The following is a 16,506-nucleotide window of genomic DNA, read 5'->3' as shown; positions in this document are numbered from 1 at the left end:
GGCATGTGTTTTTTGATGTTACGTCTACACTGATGCACTGCAGGGTATTTCATTTCCTGCTGTTTTTTAGCTTACATGTAAAAATATCCTAGTTTACTATTTTGATAAAGATGTATAATAAATCAGTGACTGACAACCTACCTAGAGTGCAACAAAGTGATTACGGTGCTTATTAGCATAGACTGTATATATAAGATTGATTTTACCATTGGTACCCATTTACCAACCTACATGTATACTTTGGTATATGTATACCATGTACACAATGTTAGTGAAGTCCAGTTTTAGAGCCTTGAGCTGAGAGGTTTCCCTGTCATCATCTTGGTGTTTTAAAACAGGATGATCGATCAGACTGTAAAACTGAGGGGCACTGCACCCATATTATAAGTAAATCTTGGTTTATTCTCATTTCTGACTCTAATTTGGACCATAATTTACAAGATGTTGTATTCAATATGCCCTCAAATTAGTGACTGAACCCATAAAGTCATCAGGAAAGTATCACAGAACAAGAGGGAATTTCACCTCAGATTTCTCTAAAAGGGGGTGAGTCCCAGGTCATTAGAAAAAAAAAAAAAGCAGGTGGTAAATATGTAGGTCTAGAGATCTAGACCCTGTTATGTCCACTAAATACTGACCATCAGCTAAAAAAGTGAGATGAGTGACAAATGAGATGCATGCTAGCATTAGCATGACTGCTAGCATTAGCTAGGCTACTTTGTTTTATTTTCTTACATATATATTGCATTAAAAAATATAATCAGTATAACAGAGTGCTCATTTTGCAAAGCTGTTTAATGCAGTTTACTTTCTTTGTAAAAACTAAACTTTCCCCTTGTGGTTTATTGCCTTGTAGTTAAATATTTACATGAGTAAAGTGGCCATCTCCTTGAACTCAAATACCAACTCTTCTTTTTTCTTTTTCTTTTGTCTCAGTGGCATATGCTAAAAACTCTCCAGTCACGACAGCAGGATCTTGTCTGGAGTCCTCTAACTCATTATTTTTTTCCTACTTTTTCTATTGGCAATGAAAAACCTAATATGCACTGAAGTGTAAATTAATTAAGGGCAATGAAATTAATTATTTAGTGCAGTTCTACAGAGATGTAACTACAAGACATCAAAAGGGAGGGTTGGGGGGTGGGATAAGTATGAATATTTGGCTTGCAAGCTACTGGACATGAATCAACATAATTAAAACCACTATGAGGTGGAAATTACAAGTTAGGAAATTAGCTAAATAAGACCGCAAGGGCTAAGGAATATTAGCTTTCAAAACTCTCATTTATACATTATACTTAAGCTTGAAAATATAGCATGCAGACTACTTGTGCATCTAACATTACAAACATTTCAACGTCATAAGGGGTACTAAGAGGTACTAATGGTACTTCTCAAACACAGGCTTAAACAAGATCCTTTCCCACATTTTTAGGTGGCAACAGCTTAGAGAAATACAGTGCACATGGGAGATTTGATCAAAAGAAACTACACAAAGAGGCATGATCGTAAGAGTAGTGTAAGAAAGTGTTCCACACACAGCAGAGATGGGTAGTGTGGTAAAGTGTAGCCTTGCCGTTTCCTGCAGATGATGATGGCCAGAAAGGTGACCAGACCAGACACCAGGGCCATGCAGATCCAGATGATGGTCATGGTGTTGTAACGCAAAGGAACTGCAGAGACACACAAACAGCGTGTGTTAGCTGAGGGAACGCTGTCACCAATGCTCACAGTTTACACAAACACAGACACTGGCAAACACAGGCGGCAGGTAGAGTGTCATTGGTTAAACAAGATAAACAGAAATTTGGAGCTTTGTTAAATAGCCTCACCATTTTATAATCACCTCCTGTTTGTCCGTCACATTAGGTAGGAAATATCCAGCTAATGTGGTCAAATACCCAGAAAGACCAAATGCTGTCATAAAAGATTACATCTATATCTTTAAGTACACTGTAATACATAGATACATAGATGTCTGAGTTGATCTGCATAATAAAACTAAACGTTTTGGTTCAGTGAACGCTGAAGTACACAGTAAGTGTTAGAGGTGTGCACCAACTATCAGATGAGCTCAGTAGCAGTGAATGTGGGAACTAGAACGACAGAGGTTTCATAGAGTGAAAAGAAATATTCAAACCAATTGGATCACAATTTGAGTCTAGTGAACAATATAGTCTCCAAGCCAACAAATGCAAATATCCAAGGTGTGAAGATCCCTGTAACAATATGGTTTTTGTGATCTCTCATAATATAAATAATTGAGCTTGTGGGTCTTGCATAGTATCTTCGCTGTCCCTAGGACTGATCTCTTCTGGACAGAGATCTCGGATGTTGTTCCTGGGATCTGCTGGAGCCACTCGCCTAGCTTCAGAGTCACTGCACCAAGTGCTCCGATTACCACTGGGACCACTTTTACCTTCACCCTCCACATCTTCTTGAGCTCTTCTCTGAGCCCTTGGTACTTCTCCAGCTTCCCATGTTCCTTCTTCGTGATGCTGCTGTTGTTTGGTATCGCTACGTCTATCACCCTACTTGTCCACCACTACTATATCCGGTTGGTTAACCATCACCAGTTTGTCAGTCTGTATCTGGAAATCAAACAGGAACAGTCATTCTCAACCACCCTAGGGGGCGTCTCCCATTTTGACCTTCCAAGCCCCTTCTCGGCTATTTTCTGTATACTATGCCGGCCACTTGCTTATGGCGCTCCATATATGCCCTGCCTGCTAGCGTCTTGCACCCTACTGTTATGTGCTGGATTGTCTCAGGGGCATCTTTACATAGCCTGCACCTGGGGTCTTGCCTGGTGTGATAGACCCCAGACTCTAAGGATCTTGTGCTCAGAGCTTGTTCCTGTGCTGTCATGATTAGTGCGTCTGTGCTGCCTTTCAGTCCAGTTTTGTCCAGCCACTGGTAAGATTTCTGAAAGTCGATCATTTCCTCTATCTGCCGGTGGCACATACCATGCAAGGGCCTGTCCTTTCATTATGGTTTCTCCTCTTGCTCCGCTTTCTCACGCTTCTGCTGCCTGAAGTATTCACTGAGCATGCGGTCGTTTGGGGCCATCTTCCTGATGTACTCATGGATGTTCTATGTCTTATACTGGACAGTGGTTCTGACACTCATTAGTTCCCAGCCTCCTTCCTTCTGCTTAGCGTACAATCTCAGGGTGGTGGATTTGGGCCGAAACCCTGCATGCATGGTTAGGCGCTTACTTGTCTTGATGTTAGTGGCTTCTGTCTCCTTTTCTGGCCAACTTATTATCCCAGCAGGGTACCTGATCACAGGCAGGTCTTACAGTCTTAGGCGACTGCTCTGTCTACCAGTAGCTGGTGTTTTACTCCTTTGATAGTCCTGATATTCCTGCCAATTCTGTTTGTACTAAGATGAACGGGCACATGGCTCAAAACACTCATGTTTTGAGCCATGTGCCCGTTCATCTTAACCGCTATGATGCATGACAGGAGCTTCCATGTGGTACTGAGGCAGGTTATTGGCCAGTATTTGGATGAGGCCAGTCCCTTCTGGGGGTCCTTGGGGATCAGGACTATCCAGCCTTCGGTTAGCCATTCTGGGTGTCTCTCACTGACTAGCAGCTGGTTCATTTGTAGTGCCAGCTGTTCATGGAGTGCAGTCAGCTTCTTCAGCCAGTAGGCGTGAACCTGGGAGCCTGGTGCTGTCCAACTCTTCATACTGGAGACCCTTTCTTGAATGTCTGCCACTATGATGGTTCCTGGACCCTGTTCAGGGAGGTTGCTGTGGTCTGCTCTTAGTCACTGAGAACTGCCGTTATGCGTTGCATCCTTCTCCCATATGCTTGGAGAGTACACCTTGGATAATTCTGTGGAGAACAGCTGGTTTATTCTCCCGCCTTCTATTTCTCTGGTATGCCTCTTCAAGAAGCTTTCCAAAGCTGTGAGTCTTTGCTTGGGAGTCCTCAGGTATGGGCAACAAGATCCAGGCAATCAATCTTATAGCAATGGGAATATAAAATATAGAAGGGAGACACAAAGCCACTGACATCAAGACAAGGAAGCTCCTGACCATGCATGGAAGGTTATAACCGAAATCCAGCACCCTGAGACTGCATGCTAAGCGAAAGGAGGGAGGCCGAGGACTAGTGAGTATCAGAACCACTATACAGGATGAGACAACAAAGAAACATGAGTGCATTGGGAAGATGGCCACAACTGACTGCGCGCATAGTGAATGCCTTAGGCAGCAGAAACCCAAGAAAGAAAAAGATCAAGCAGAAGAACCATCATGGAAGGACAGGCCCCTGCATGGTATGTAGCACTGGCAGATAGATGAAGTGACTGACATACAGAAATCCTACCAAAGCTGGACTGAAAGAAAGCAGAGAGGCATTAATAATGGCAGCACAGGAACAGCCTCTCAGCACAAGATCGATAGAGTCTGGGATTTACCACACCAGGAAGATCCCAGGTGCAGATGTTTCAGAATGCCCCTGATGTAAAATGGGACACATCCTCTAGGGTGTTTGAGAATGAATGAGCTATGATCCTGTGGGACTTTCAGATACAGATAGACAAACTGATGATGGCTAACCAACAGGACAGAGTGGTAGTGGACAAGCAGAGGAAGATGGCTGTAGTGACAGCCGACCTATAATGAGTGATAGCAAATCATGAAAAGGAACACAAGAAGCTCGAGAAATACCAAGGGCTTAGAGAAGAACTCTAGAAGATGTGGAGGGTGACGTTAACAGTAGTCCCTGTAGTAATCGGAGCACTAGGTGCAGTGACCCCCAAGCTAGGGGAGTTGCTCCAGCAGATCCCAGGAACAACATCAGAGATCTCTGTCCAGAAGAGCACAGTCCTAGGAACAGCTAAGATACAGCACAGGACCTTCAAGCTCCCAGGCCTCTGGTAGAGGACCCGAGCTTGAAGGATAGACTGCCAGCAGGGGCGAGAGGGGATTTTTTTTTTATGTATATGTGTGTGTATGTGTGTGTGTGTATTGTTTGCTAGTTTGGTCTTATAACCCTTCCAAGACAACTGCGCAGCAATAATTGCTGATGATGTCTTTTCTCCTTGACACTAAGTTAATGCTCCAAAACAATAAACTGCTAAAATTCTGCTTCTATAGCGGTCCTCACGCTTGCAGATAATCAAGTTCAGCAAGTGCATTTTATTAGCAGCACTTGGGTTCTACTTTCTATTGGCATGCCTATGGAAGCAGAAATGGTGTACTTTCTTTTTACCATTACTATGACTTACCATGAAAGATGTTATTGCATCATGTACATGTTTTCACATTATTAATTTTTAGTGTGTACAAAGTAATAGCAAAACATGCTCACTCTGTCCATTATGTATATCTTTAGAGTAAGTATGTATATATCATATAAATTCAAAGTGACAGTGGAAGGTTTCCAGTATGAGTTCGAAACTAATTTAGCCTTTTCTCCAAAAGGTCTACTTGAAAATGTCGAGGATGGGAGAATTAATTACAGCTTTGCGTGAGAAAATTATTGGCAATTTTCTGTAATTATGTGATATTGACAGCTGACCGAACGTTCACCCACATCTTTGCGTGGCTAGTGGTAGTTGTTTTCTCTGTTTCAGAAACAGCTGATGAAATCAGAGTCTTGTACTTGTCAGGATTAAGAATAGAGATGTCATCATCTTGCGCCAGAGTCAGAATTGATTGCAAATGAAATGGCAAGACGTGGATGAAATGGATGCACTGGGCTGTTGAAAGTCAGTTAACTGAAATGGCAAACCTTAAAAAAACATATTTCTTGGATTGACACATAGATGTTAGATTTAACAGTCTGAGCCAATGTCACAGCCCGTATGACTACCCAGCCACTGCCAACTGATTAGGGCAAAATAACCTCCACTACCAAACACTGACATGAACTGAATGTTAAAAAAAGCTGAATCCTGAAAAGACAGGATGGTGCCAAATGGTCCTCAAACTGGTCCCACTGTAAACCTTCACAATATATAGAGAACAATACCGAATTCTGCCAAAAGATAATTTACTAGACAGGTTAAAATTTTGACCTGATGTTGGAACTAAATACAGGTTGGATCATCAGAGCCTTAATACTTTATTTTAAGTGACCAAATTTAACCAATCCATTTTATAACTGTCAAAAACAGTTGTCACACATGAACTCGACTGTTGCAAGCACGCAAAAGGAGAGCCCAGGGCTGCAGTGCATGTATAAAAACAACTAAAGACCTTTGGGCATGAAAGTTAGGTATCAGCAAAATAAAAGTTATTCTATGTTTGTCCTCTGGGAACCGTACACATGTCCATTGTTCATTAGAATCCACCCAGTAGTGTTAAGATATTTCAGCGTGGACTAAAGTGGTGCACTGACTAAGCCATCTAGTCTTCATGTTAAGGATCACAGGCTTGCGCACAACTCAGTTCTTAGAATTTGCATAGTTTGCAGTTGGCAAAACACACAGCTCTGGAAAAAGGCAACTGTTGTCTGTTTATCATAAAACTTAGGACTTATTGATTACTCAGCATGAAGGCTCATGGAATGTGTATAGCCCTCTTGTTCAGTCAGCGAGAGTTTGGTCCGGTGAACAGCCTCCGAAAGGAGGCTATTAGTCAGTGAAACAGCACTGGGACTCCAACTAGGTAGGTGGTTGAGCTTTGCAGACCTAGCGCCTGCTCAGGACATTATCTGCCAAATCCCTTATTAGGAAAGAAAAATATTCGAATAGAAGTTTTCTGTAACAGTCTGTGTTGTTCTTACTTCAGGTGAAAGACATGAAACTTCTACCCCACAGCAGCACTGTGTATAGCTGTTTGAAGCCTGGGTAGGCTGCAGCTTTGCTGACAGGGGTGACCCTCTAACAAAGCACAGATCAATGGAACAGAGGGGTGGACTGGGGCAGTTATCACCCTCGCTGACACCCAAACCTCTTCAGCCTAGGACCATGCTGTGCTGTTTGGCTTAACTTTGAGGTGATAGTCTTTTAACTGTTGTTACTGGACTTTTTTCCAGTGTATCAAAGGTTTCTAGTCACTTATGGAGGGCAGGAGATTTTACCAAACAATTTAGCAATACAGCGTTTTCTCTTTTCTTTTCTCCTCGCAGACCAGTGTACACGCACATACACACACCTGCTTTCCCAGTCTGGATCTCTATGTTCTGGCTGAAGCGTCCGCAGCCTGCTGAGGTTCTGGCTCGGACCTGGAAGATATACTTGGTACCTGGCTTCAGCCCTGACACTCGGGCGCTGGTGTTTTTGGACTTCAGAGTGGAGTAACTGTGCTCTTCATTATCCTGCAAGAATGACAAATACATCTAAAGATTAGGGTTGTGAAGATTGGTGTGACTTCCAAACTGTGAACAATAGTTTCAGAAATGAATTAAATCAGTCGGCTGTTATTCTCAAGGTGTGGAGTAATGTTGCTTTGCTAAACGAGTTACATTCAAGTTATTATTTGGCATCAGTGCGCGATGCATTAAACTGTAACAACAGCAAGACCAAATCTAAGCAAGAAACCTTTAGGGCAGGGGTCTGCAACCTTTTACACCCAAAGAGCCACTTGGACCCGGTTTCCACGCAAAAGAAATCACTGGGAGCCGCAAATACTTTTTGACATCTAAAATGAAGATAACACTGTATATATTGTTTTTTATCTTTATGCTTTGTGTGAACAACTAAGGTGTGCTGCTTATGAAATCCATGAAGTGCTACAGAGAAAATTACATTTTATTTATGTAATCAACACATTTTGAACTCTTAAAGAAATATAACAAAAGCAAAGACACCCAGCTGAACTAAAATGATCCATGTAGCAAACAAAAACTGTTGTCAGCCGCCTCCCTTATATCGCCTTTGGGCTTTTGGAGCCTTGACCTGACTTTTAAAAAATAATTGGTAAAAAAGCTCTATGCTGCTGAAAAATTGAAAATAGATATTTGCAAAATTCTGCCTAAATATGTATTTTACCTGGTTAATGCGCGCGGCGGGGCGTGGTCTGCAGCAGCGCCGCTGCAGGAAGGCGGACGCACCTGAGCGACACCGCAATCACACCTCGCCGCCTTAAAGTCTGCGCTATCTGTGCTGTTGTGTTGGTGGTGTGTGTCGGGCTGTGAGCTGCGGCTACAGCCGGCTGTATACGTACAGCAACCGCGTGAAAAAAGCGTTCATGCAAACATCGTCGGGTCTGCCGTGGTATGTTTACAATGGGACTTCTGCTCCTGAACCTCTGCGCACAGCGTCTGCTAATCGGTGCTGTGCGAAGTCAGTTTACGCAGGACTGTAAGCTGTCATCTGTCGTCTGTGAGGCGTGAGCAGTGTTTGTCTTTAACATAGTTCACGGTGGAGCTGCTGACATAATGTGGATCCGAAGATCCATAATTGGCCTACCCGGGGTTGAAAGTCTCGATAAATGCATGGTGTTTCGGCGGGAATACCGGCTTCCGCGAGTGTGACGCTTGTATTGAGCGAGGAAAAAATAATAGAATATAATTTTATATTTATATTTCAATATCACAATAATCTTCCAATTTACAACTACAAGTTTAAAAGAACTAACATAAATAAAATACACTTCAGCTAAATACTTCTAATTTATTTTCCCAAACCACGCGGAGCCGCACTATAAGGACTAAAGAGCCGCATGCGGCTCCGGAGCCGCGGGTTGCCGACCCCTGCTTTAGGGTCTACACTGAGCTAGGCTGTTTTTGTGACTAAGCCTGTGACCGAATACCAAAATGAAAAGTGAATAAAAATTAAAATATTAGCAGACTGGGGGGAAAAAATCAAGTGGAAAACACAAAGCTGCAAATCAAAAGTCTCTTTCTTGACAAACCCTGGTCCTCAATGCAAATATTACTGCATCCAGGACCACCTGCAAAAAACATAACAATGAGACACAAAAATTGCAATATATGACACTCTGGGTTGACTAAATACAACAAGTGTACTGACATAAGACTAAAATATTTACCTTAACACACAATGACATGAGTGGCGTTATTTCTTACTAATGAACAAGACTGCTTTACAGCAATAGTGAATTTTAAAGCAGTGGTACAAAATCCCACATTTCATTCAAAATGTGTTTTTTTTTATAATAATGACATAACCCCCAAAAGCTGAGAGACTGTCTAAAATAAACAAAAGCACAATGTAATGATTTACATAAACCCGTATTTTGTTTATAATAGAACACAGAAAACATCCCAAATTCTAAGTTAGACAAATTGCAATTTTAAGCTTGTTTAAATTAGATGAAGGCAACACAATTAAGCTGGGATGAGGCCATGTTTACCAGTGTCTCTTCTTTTAATAACAGTCTGTACTTTACTGTGCTGCATCCAGTTGCTGGATTTTTGGGAAAGGATGCTGTCCCATTCTTGTCTGATCTAGACAACAATCCTGGGTCCCAGGTTTTCTTAGTCATAGTTTTCATTTCATGATATGCCACGAGAGTTGCAAGTCATTGAATTCTGTTCTTATTTACATTTTATATACAACCTGTCTACAAATAATAAAGCACTTTTAAAAGCACACAGATTTTCAGTTTGGATAAAACCACACATTAAAGACAAATATATACTGTATGTCCCAATATAAAAACACACAGTCAAACATACAGTCTTGCAGTCTGTTCTGCTCACACACTTCATGCACACACTGGATGCAAACAAGCCAAGAATAATGGACACAAAAAAATGAAGGAAATGCTAACCACTGATTCAGCCAAATTGGTGGGCTGATCCATCATCAATGTTCATCATCATCTCTGACAGATAAATAACCGAAATCAGTTGTAATCCTAATAGCTCTCTAACAGAAATGCTATTTATTCTTTCTATGCCTCTATAAAACACTTAGTTCAGTGTGAATAGTGCCATACAAGTAAACTTACCTTGCTGTACACATACAATTGGTAAATCTCATACAGCACACATTATTTAAGATGCTTTATCATGCCCACAGGTGCTACACATCTGCAAGCTGCTAAGCAACCCAACTTTTTCTCATTCTCTTTCTTTTTATATTGCATCCTCATCTGTGTTTTGTAGGCAATTAAACATCTTTTTATTGTGTATTCCATTTTTTAACAAAAACAAACTTAAACAAGAGGCAGATGATATTCTTCAAACCAACAATTTAAACTACATTTATCACATGAATGCATGAACACTATAGTTTATTTGGACTCCTTTCCAAATGCACTATTATTCTTCCATGAAAACCCACTGGAGCGCCAAATGTGTATTGATCCATGGCTGACAACAGACCTCAACAAAATGCAGCATTCCCACCTGTTTGAGTAATATTTAATCAAAGCTACAGTGCCACCATTGTTTTAAAAAATAACTGAGCTTTTTTTGGAAATGACACTTTATTATTGAGGCCCATTTCTTAAGATGAATCTCTTCGGTATGAAGCAGAGGACCTGGATCTGAGGTTTGCAGACACTGTAGAAAAGATGTAATGAATTATGAGGCAGAATTATAGGATTTGGTGACAATAAGGAAGTATATCCTGTAAGTGCCTTTAAAGATGATTGAAAAAAATGGAAGATCACACTGAATCTACCATCCACATATAGCTATCACAACACTCACTTTATTTCTTACAGTCTTCCATTAACTCAGAGGTTCCGCAGAACCATTGCGGGGGGGGGGCGGTATGAAAAGAAAAAAAAAAAGGAGCGCTTGGACACTGTGGACAGGTTTTTGACGGGGCTCCCACACAAACGCAAAGCAGGAGATGAAGCATCGCCAAATATGTTTCCAAACCAACTTCCTTCCAAGCCAAAGACAGGAAAATATGGTGAAGCATATCTTCCCTTTGGCTTCACCTGCACAAGTGCCAAGGTAGGTCTCCCCTGCAGAATTAGTTTCCCTGCGTCGGGAGCACGCGCTGGGCTCTCCAAATCACGGACAAACAGGATCCCACATTCTTGATTTTTAGTTCACAAACACTTCTTGTAATAACTCACTACTCCTGACATTTTGGACATGTTAGCTCTTTATGCAGTAAAGTTACAGTGGGATACAAATAATATCAGGCTGATCCTGCCGTAATTTGTTCCCCCCGGTTCAAATCACGGACAAACAGTATCCCACAGCTGTTTTTGTTTTTGAACCCATTTTGCACAGAGAGGCATTTTTTGAAAAATGTATTGATAGCAATGTTGAATATTATTACACAGGGGGAAAAAAAAACAACTACACGTAAAATAATTACACCGTGACGCCTCTGCCTTTCTAAATGGAGGGACAGTAACTGCGTGTGTATATGTAAGCGTGTAAAACCTGAAGATAGTCAGATTAACAGTAACAGTATTTTGTCTCTATCTGCCATTCTGCAATTCATCTCATGTAAACAATAACGTGGCGCACAGCGTGACGTGAAAAGAGGCACATACCTTTGACGTTGCGTGACGAACTCTGTAATCCTCATCCACACGTAAACGCAAAAAAGGAGTTTTAAATAATCTCCGTTTTCGGTGAATCGCAACACCGTTTACGTGTTGACGAAAAGCCCAAACGCATAGAAACAGCTGCGTTTTCAAAAAATACCGGTGTAGGTGTGGACGTAGCGTAAAAGAGTTAGTAGTATATTTTATTACTACCTCTAATTTATTGCCGTTTACTTGTATTTGCTTAATTGTTTACTAAATGTTTGAGGTGTGAAATAAACCGCAATGGAGTTTGTAAACAAAATATGGGTGTGTGTGTTTGGAGGATGCGTTTGGGGGGGGGGGGGTGTTAGGGGGTTAGGTGGTGGGGGGCCGCGAACATTTTTCTTGTAAAAAAGGGGGGCCTGGCATAAAAACTTTGGGAACCACTGCTTTAACTAGTAGACTCATTAGAGCCAATGCTGAACATGGGAAATGAATATAACCTGCTCTGTCAGTTAGACTTTATTGCCATGTAAATACCTCAGAAAATCTTTTCATCTGCTTCTGTCAGCCAGAAAAATGACATGTACCCTGAATAGTGTTTGTCCTATTTTCTTGTTTCTTTTTTGATATTAGATTCATTTGTGATGCATCTTTAGTTAAAAGTGAATTGTCAAGATTATTATGCATAACTATCTGTGTTACAAAATTCAGCTGCTTACATGTACATATTCATCAAAAAGGGGATGTGCAGTTTATCATATTCCTTTTTTGAAGTCTTGATCATGTTCATCATTATCATATCATTATCAATAATTTAGACATACTTTAAATGTGTGGTGGAAAAACACACAACAAAACAATATAAAGAGTTACAAGGTGCATGGAAACAGTAGAGCAGCTGAATCATTTGGGTGTCCCAGGGAAGGATAACAGCCAAATTATAAAGTGTTGGCTCTTTTTTGTTTTCATCATCCTCAGCTGCAGCAGCCGCCATCCTCGCTGTGACTCACTGTTGTTCAGTACAGTACTAAAAAACCTTAAGAAAGCACATTGCTGACTTGTCCACTTGAAAATCCCCCACAGGCGTCTCACCCCTGAGCGAGGCCAGATTAAGACAGCAGCGCAAGAGATGAGCTAATCCTTCAGAACTCCCCACACCATCCTGCTTGTTTGGCTATGAGACCGCCGGCTCCCAGGCTGCTCCCTCTGCAATTAGCTGATTTCTATCAAACCACACACACACACACACACACACACAGAAAACCACACATACTCACCCAAACGCACATACATGCACATTCAGGCACACACTTGTGGCAATTAGCTTATCGACAGGTCACGCCCGCCAAGCCGCTCGCTGTCACTGTCCCTTTCGCTAAGTTGGAATCTACACCGCCTCAATCTCCTTCTTGCTCTCATTCTCTTTCCTCTTTCAACCTTTCCTTTCAAGTAGCTCGGCTGCCAGCAGGGTCTTTTTCTTGGATGAAGTTATCCTGAGTCTGTCCAACCGTCACTCCTCTGTTTTCACAATATTGTGCCTCAGCTTAGTGGCGGCCCTTTGAAGACAATGCGTTTATAGGTACAGTTTTTCCTCTCATGAGATGCCTGAAGAGTTTCACGTAAGTCTTTTTGGAAAATAACCACAATAGGTTGGCATCAGACTCAAACAAGTGACTACAGAACTGTTTTTAAGGCTTGAGTGGTACAGATGTAGCAACTAGTGTACCTTCTCATAATATTTGATGTCGTACTCCAGGATAACTCCGTTGGGCTGATCGGGTTCGTGCCACAGCAGAGTCACACTGTTCTGACTGGTGTTCTCCTGCCGGATCGCTAACACTTCAGAGGGGGCTGCACAAGAAACAGGGAAGACATGGTTTTGTCAACTCTAGATGTTTTTCCATGGTTACAGAGCGTAAGGAGATGAGGTTACTGTGAAGTAAGTAAAGGCCTACTCTGACAGGCTTTTTGTTTTGTTTGTTTTTTCACCTGCTGTTAGCTTTAACATAAGCTGCAACTTACTCACTGATGGCATCCAACTTTATTTCTAGAGTTTCTAGAATTTTAACTGCTAATAAGATAGAGGTTCTAATTGTTGCCCAAGGCAAGGTGTAATTAACAAAGATTAAAAGATTTCTTGATGAAGTCTTACTTTAAACCTAGATTAAATGTAATTCTGCTGCACAAAAATATTTTAATGTTATCAGTGTATTAACTTGGCTTTTTACTTGTGTGCTGTACTCACATTTGGTCTTAAAATTAATTCAAAGTTGTATTACAGATGTCTTAAAAAGAACAAAACCTAATTGTACATCCACAAACACTGCTTTTCACCTCCTGTCATTTGTACTAGACGTCCTTTTGGAAACTCGGGTTAGTCAGTGAGTCAGTCACAATTAATTTTTGGAAACTGGTGAACTTAAGTGACATTAAGAGTTACTTCCAACTAGCCAACCAGAGATTTAATACAAGTCGTTGCTGTCACATTCATCACAACAGAAATGGGCCGAGTTCTGTTTATGACGTCAGCGTAGAGCATAGAAGAAAGTTAGCCATGAGTTCTGTTTGCTGACAGTAGCAGCTATTCCAAATAATCCTTACAGAAACAAAGTGCACATTGCACAACCTGTTTTTCATTATCAGCACAAAATGTCACTGAGACAGCACATTCCTTTTAAATATTGTTATTTTGGCACTTCTGCACATTTGACAGTGAAAGAACCACAAAGAGAGAAAAGTATGTCTGATAAAGGGCCAAGGCTGGATTCAAACTCCGAATGATGTGACTGCAAGTGAGTCACCAATAACTCACAGGTGACTTTTAAACTTGAGTTTTAAACATTTTATTTCATTTAATTTTCATGACATTTCTCTTCTTTTGGTTTCTAATTATTATATAGTTTTCACACTGACTTATTTAATGTTAGATTTGTGCACAGGGCATTGCAGTTACATGTATGAACATGCACCACTGATGCAATCATATCTTATGCTTCTTACCACCAATATAAACCAGTCACAATCCTGCTTTCAGTGCACCTTTATAGATCCATAACTCCGTTGTGATCCATTTACTTTATTTGTTACACGTACAGATTTTGTATTTATTATTATTTATTTTATTATTTAAGACCACACTCCCTTTAAGCCAGCTTATTTGTGATTGGCTCTCACTGACAAGCAGGAGGTTTGTAAGGAGGGTGGAGATTCTGTGCCTACTAAAGCTATGGGCCTGAGATGACCACATCTGCGATGTCATAGATCCAAGAGTAGACATAATTGTCTGACGCCTGTGCTTTTGGCTCACGGGGCTCACTTTAATATTCACTGGCTTTACTTTAATTAGAAACTACACCACTGTAACAGAATATAAATGACAGAAAATGAAGAAAGTCTCCTTAATGTATTTGTGAGAGATTTACAGACTCTTTAAATCTTTACCAAAAGACTTACAAAGATTTCTACTTGCGAATTCTCTTGAATTCACAGTTCGTTTTCTGCTGTCATTATTTTTTTAGTTTCTGTTAAGACACTTTCTCTTTTATTTCTAAATCTCTGTCATACACTTCAATTATTTCTACCTTAAAGTCTGTGAGAAAGTAGCCATTAGCATAACGATCACTGACCTAGAGGCTTCAAATTGGACTTTACTTTCTTGTACTCCATATTAGTTTACATTCCTTGTATTATTTTTTTCAGCTTTATATTTCCTATTTTTTTCTTTGTTTCTTGTTTGTGTTTCTTGTGAGTTCTTTGTATTACTATTGCCTGTTTTTGAATTTCTACACTTTACAGATCCTTGTGTGGAGGGTGTGGCTTGTGCTCCAGCTCTTCTGGAGAAAAAAGTTGCAATCTATTATATATTTGGGGACAAGGAAGTAACGAAGTCACGAATACACACCTACCCTAATGCTGACTCTTCACCATGATCATTTCCTCTAATCACAATTCAGACAGAGAAGTTTATTTTGAGGAAAAGTACAAGCCAAATACACTGGATATACATAAGGATGTGATTAACTGAAGTAAGGGCTGCCTATTAAACTACTCGTAATGATTTCCAGTACGTCATTGTTCTGAACCCTACCTGCCTGGTTCGTTGTGATGTTGACCACGGCGTAAGGTGTTGGCTCATTGGTTAGGTGTGACACTGCATTCATGGCCAGGATGCGGAAGGAGTAGTTGGTGTGGGCCACCAGGTTGAGCACTGTCACCCAAGACTCCTTCAGCCCGGTCTGGCGAGGAACGAATCGGACCGCAGCTGTGCCCGAACGCTCCACCATCCCTCCTCCCCCTGCCCCAGCACTTGCCCCTCCACCTGCCTTCCCTCCACCAGTGATGCCCCCAGGGGAGGATGAACAGTCCTCACAGGGCCCTCCTTCGCCTAAGCACTTCATACACAACACGCTGTACTGCAGGTCGCTGCGACCCCCTGTATCCAGAGGACGGTCCCACTCTAAATTCACAGAGGTCCCATTGACTGAGGAGATGACGTTTACTGGAGCAGATGGAGGGCCTGGAGAAAAGAGAGATTTGAGTTCATTCGGAGGTTTGATCATGTCTGAAAAAAAAGTAAATTCGATTTCTGAGGCAAAGATAAGTTCAGCACATCATTTCATGGTTACCGTGTGCTGTTCGAGTGTGTTTATGTGCATGTCTTTTCACTTTTTCAAGGCAATCCCACACCTTGCCTGTGGGATTGGACTTTCTGGTACACTGTGTTTTTGTACTTACGGGAGCATGGAGCTGCCGGTGTGTCATCTGCTGCCCGATAGTAGTTGGTGTCACAGGGGCAGGAGAGGGCGGCTCTGGTCTCTGAGTGGCTGTGTTGAGGACATTTGCCACACAGACCATTGCCTGCCACCGGCTTATAGAAACCCACCTCACAGGCTGCAGAAACAGGGCGATAGAGACAGAGAAAGAGTGAGAGAGGGGCAGGGAGAATAAATAGAGTAAATAGAGACCTTGCAGGGAAGCTGCATTGCCATAATCAGTCAGACCATGATAAAATTCAGAGAGAGTGCATTCAGAGAGGCATGAATCACACTCTTATAGCAAGCTGTGCATATCAACGTGAAGCTTCAACTTTTTCAAAACTGTGTCATCTCCTCTAAAGCATTCAATTTAGGACATAGA

At 41.4% G+C, this 16,506-nt stretch overlaps 1 protein-coding gene across 2 annotated transcripts in view; it reads right to left on the bottom strand.

The window, feature by feature from the left end:
* The window catches only part of epha8 (eph receptor A8), a 151,226-nt gene that overhangs the window by 20,845 nt on the left and 113,875 nt on the right, over positions 1–16,506 (bottom strand). For both annotated transcript variants that reach the window (XM_039612758.1, XM_039612759.1), the window contains exons 7-11: positions 16,105–16,260; positions 15,458–15,886; positions 13,097–13,221; positions 7,117–7,279; positions 1,541–1,673 (exon numbers count right to left, since the gene is read on the bottom strand). In XM_039612758.1, the coding sequence (XP_039468692.1) occupies positions 1,541–1,673; positions 7,117–7,279; positions 13,097–13,221; positions 15,458–15,886; positions 16,105–16,260 (1,006 nt within the window). The remainder of the gene's footprint in view (positions 1–1,540; positions 1,674–7,116; positions 7,280–13,096; positions 13,222–15,457; positions 15,887–16,104; positions 16,261–16,506) is intronic.

Source organism: Oreochromis aureus, linkage group 5 (genome assembly GCF_013358895.1).
Source record: "Oreochromis aureus strain Israel breed Guangdong linkage group 5, ZZ_aureus, whole genome shotgun sequence".
Classification (NCBI taxonomy): domain Eukaryota; kingdom Metazoa; phylum Chordata; class Actinopteri; order Cichliformes; family Cichlidae; genus Oreochromis; species Oreochromis aureus.
The sequence above is the reverse complement of the archived record's forward strand: the minus strand, read 5'-3'. Positions and strand labels throughout refer to the sequence as shown.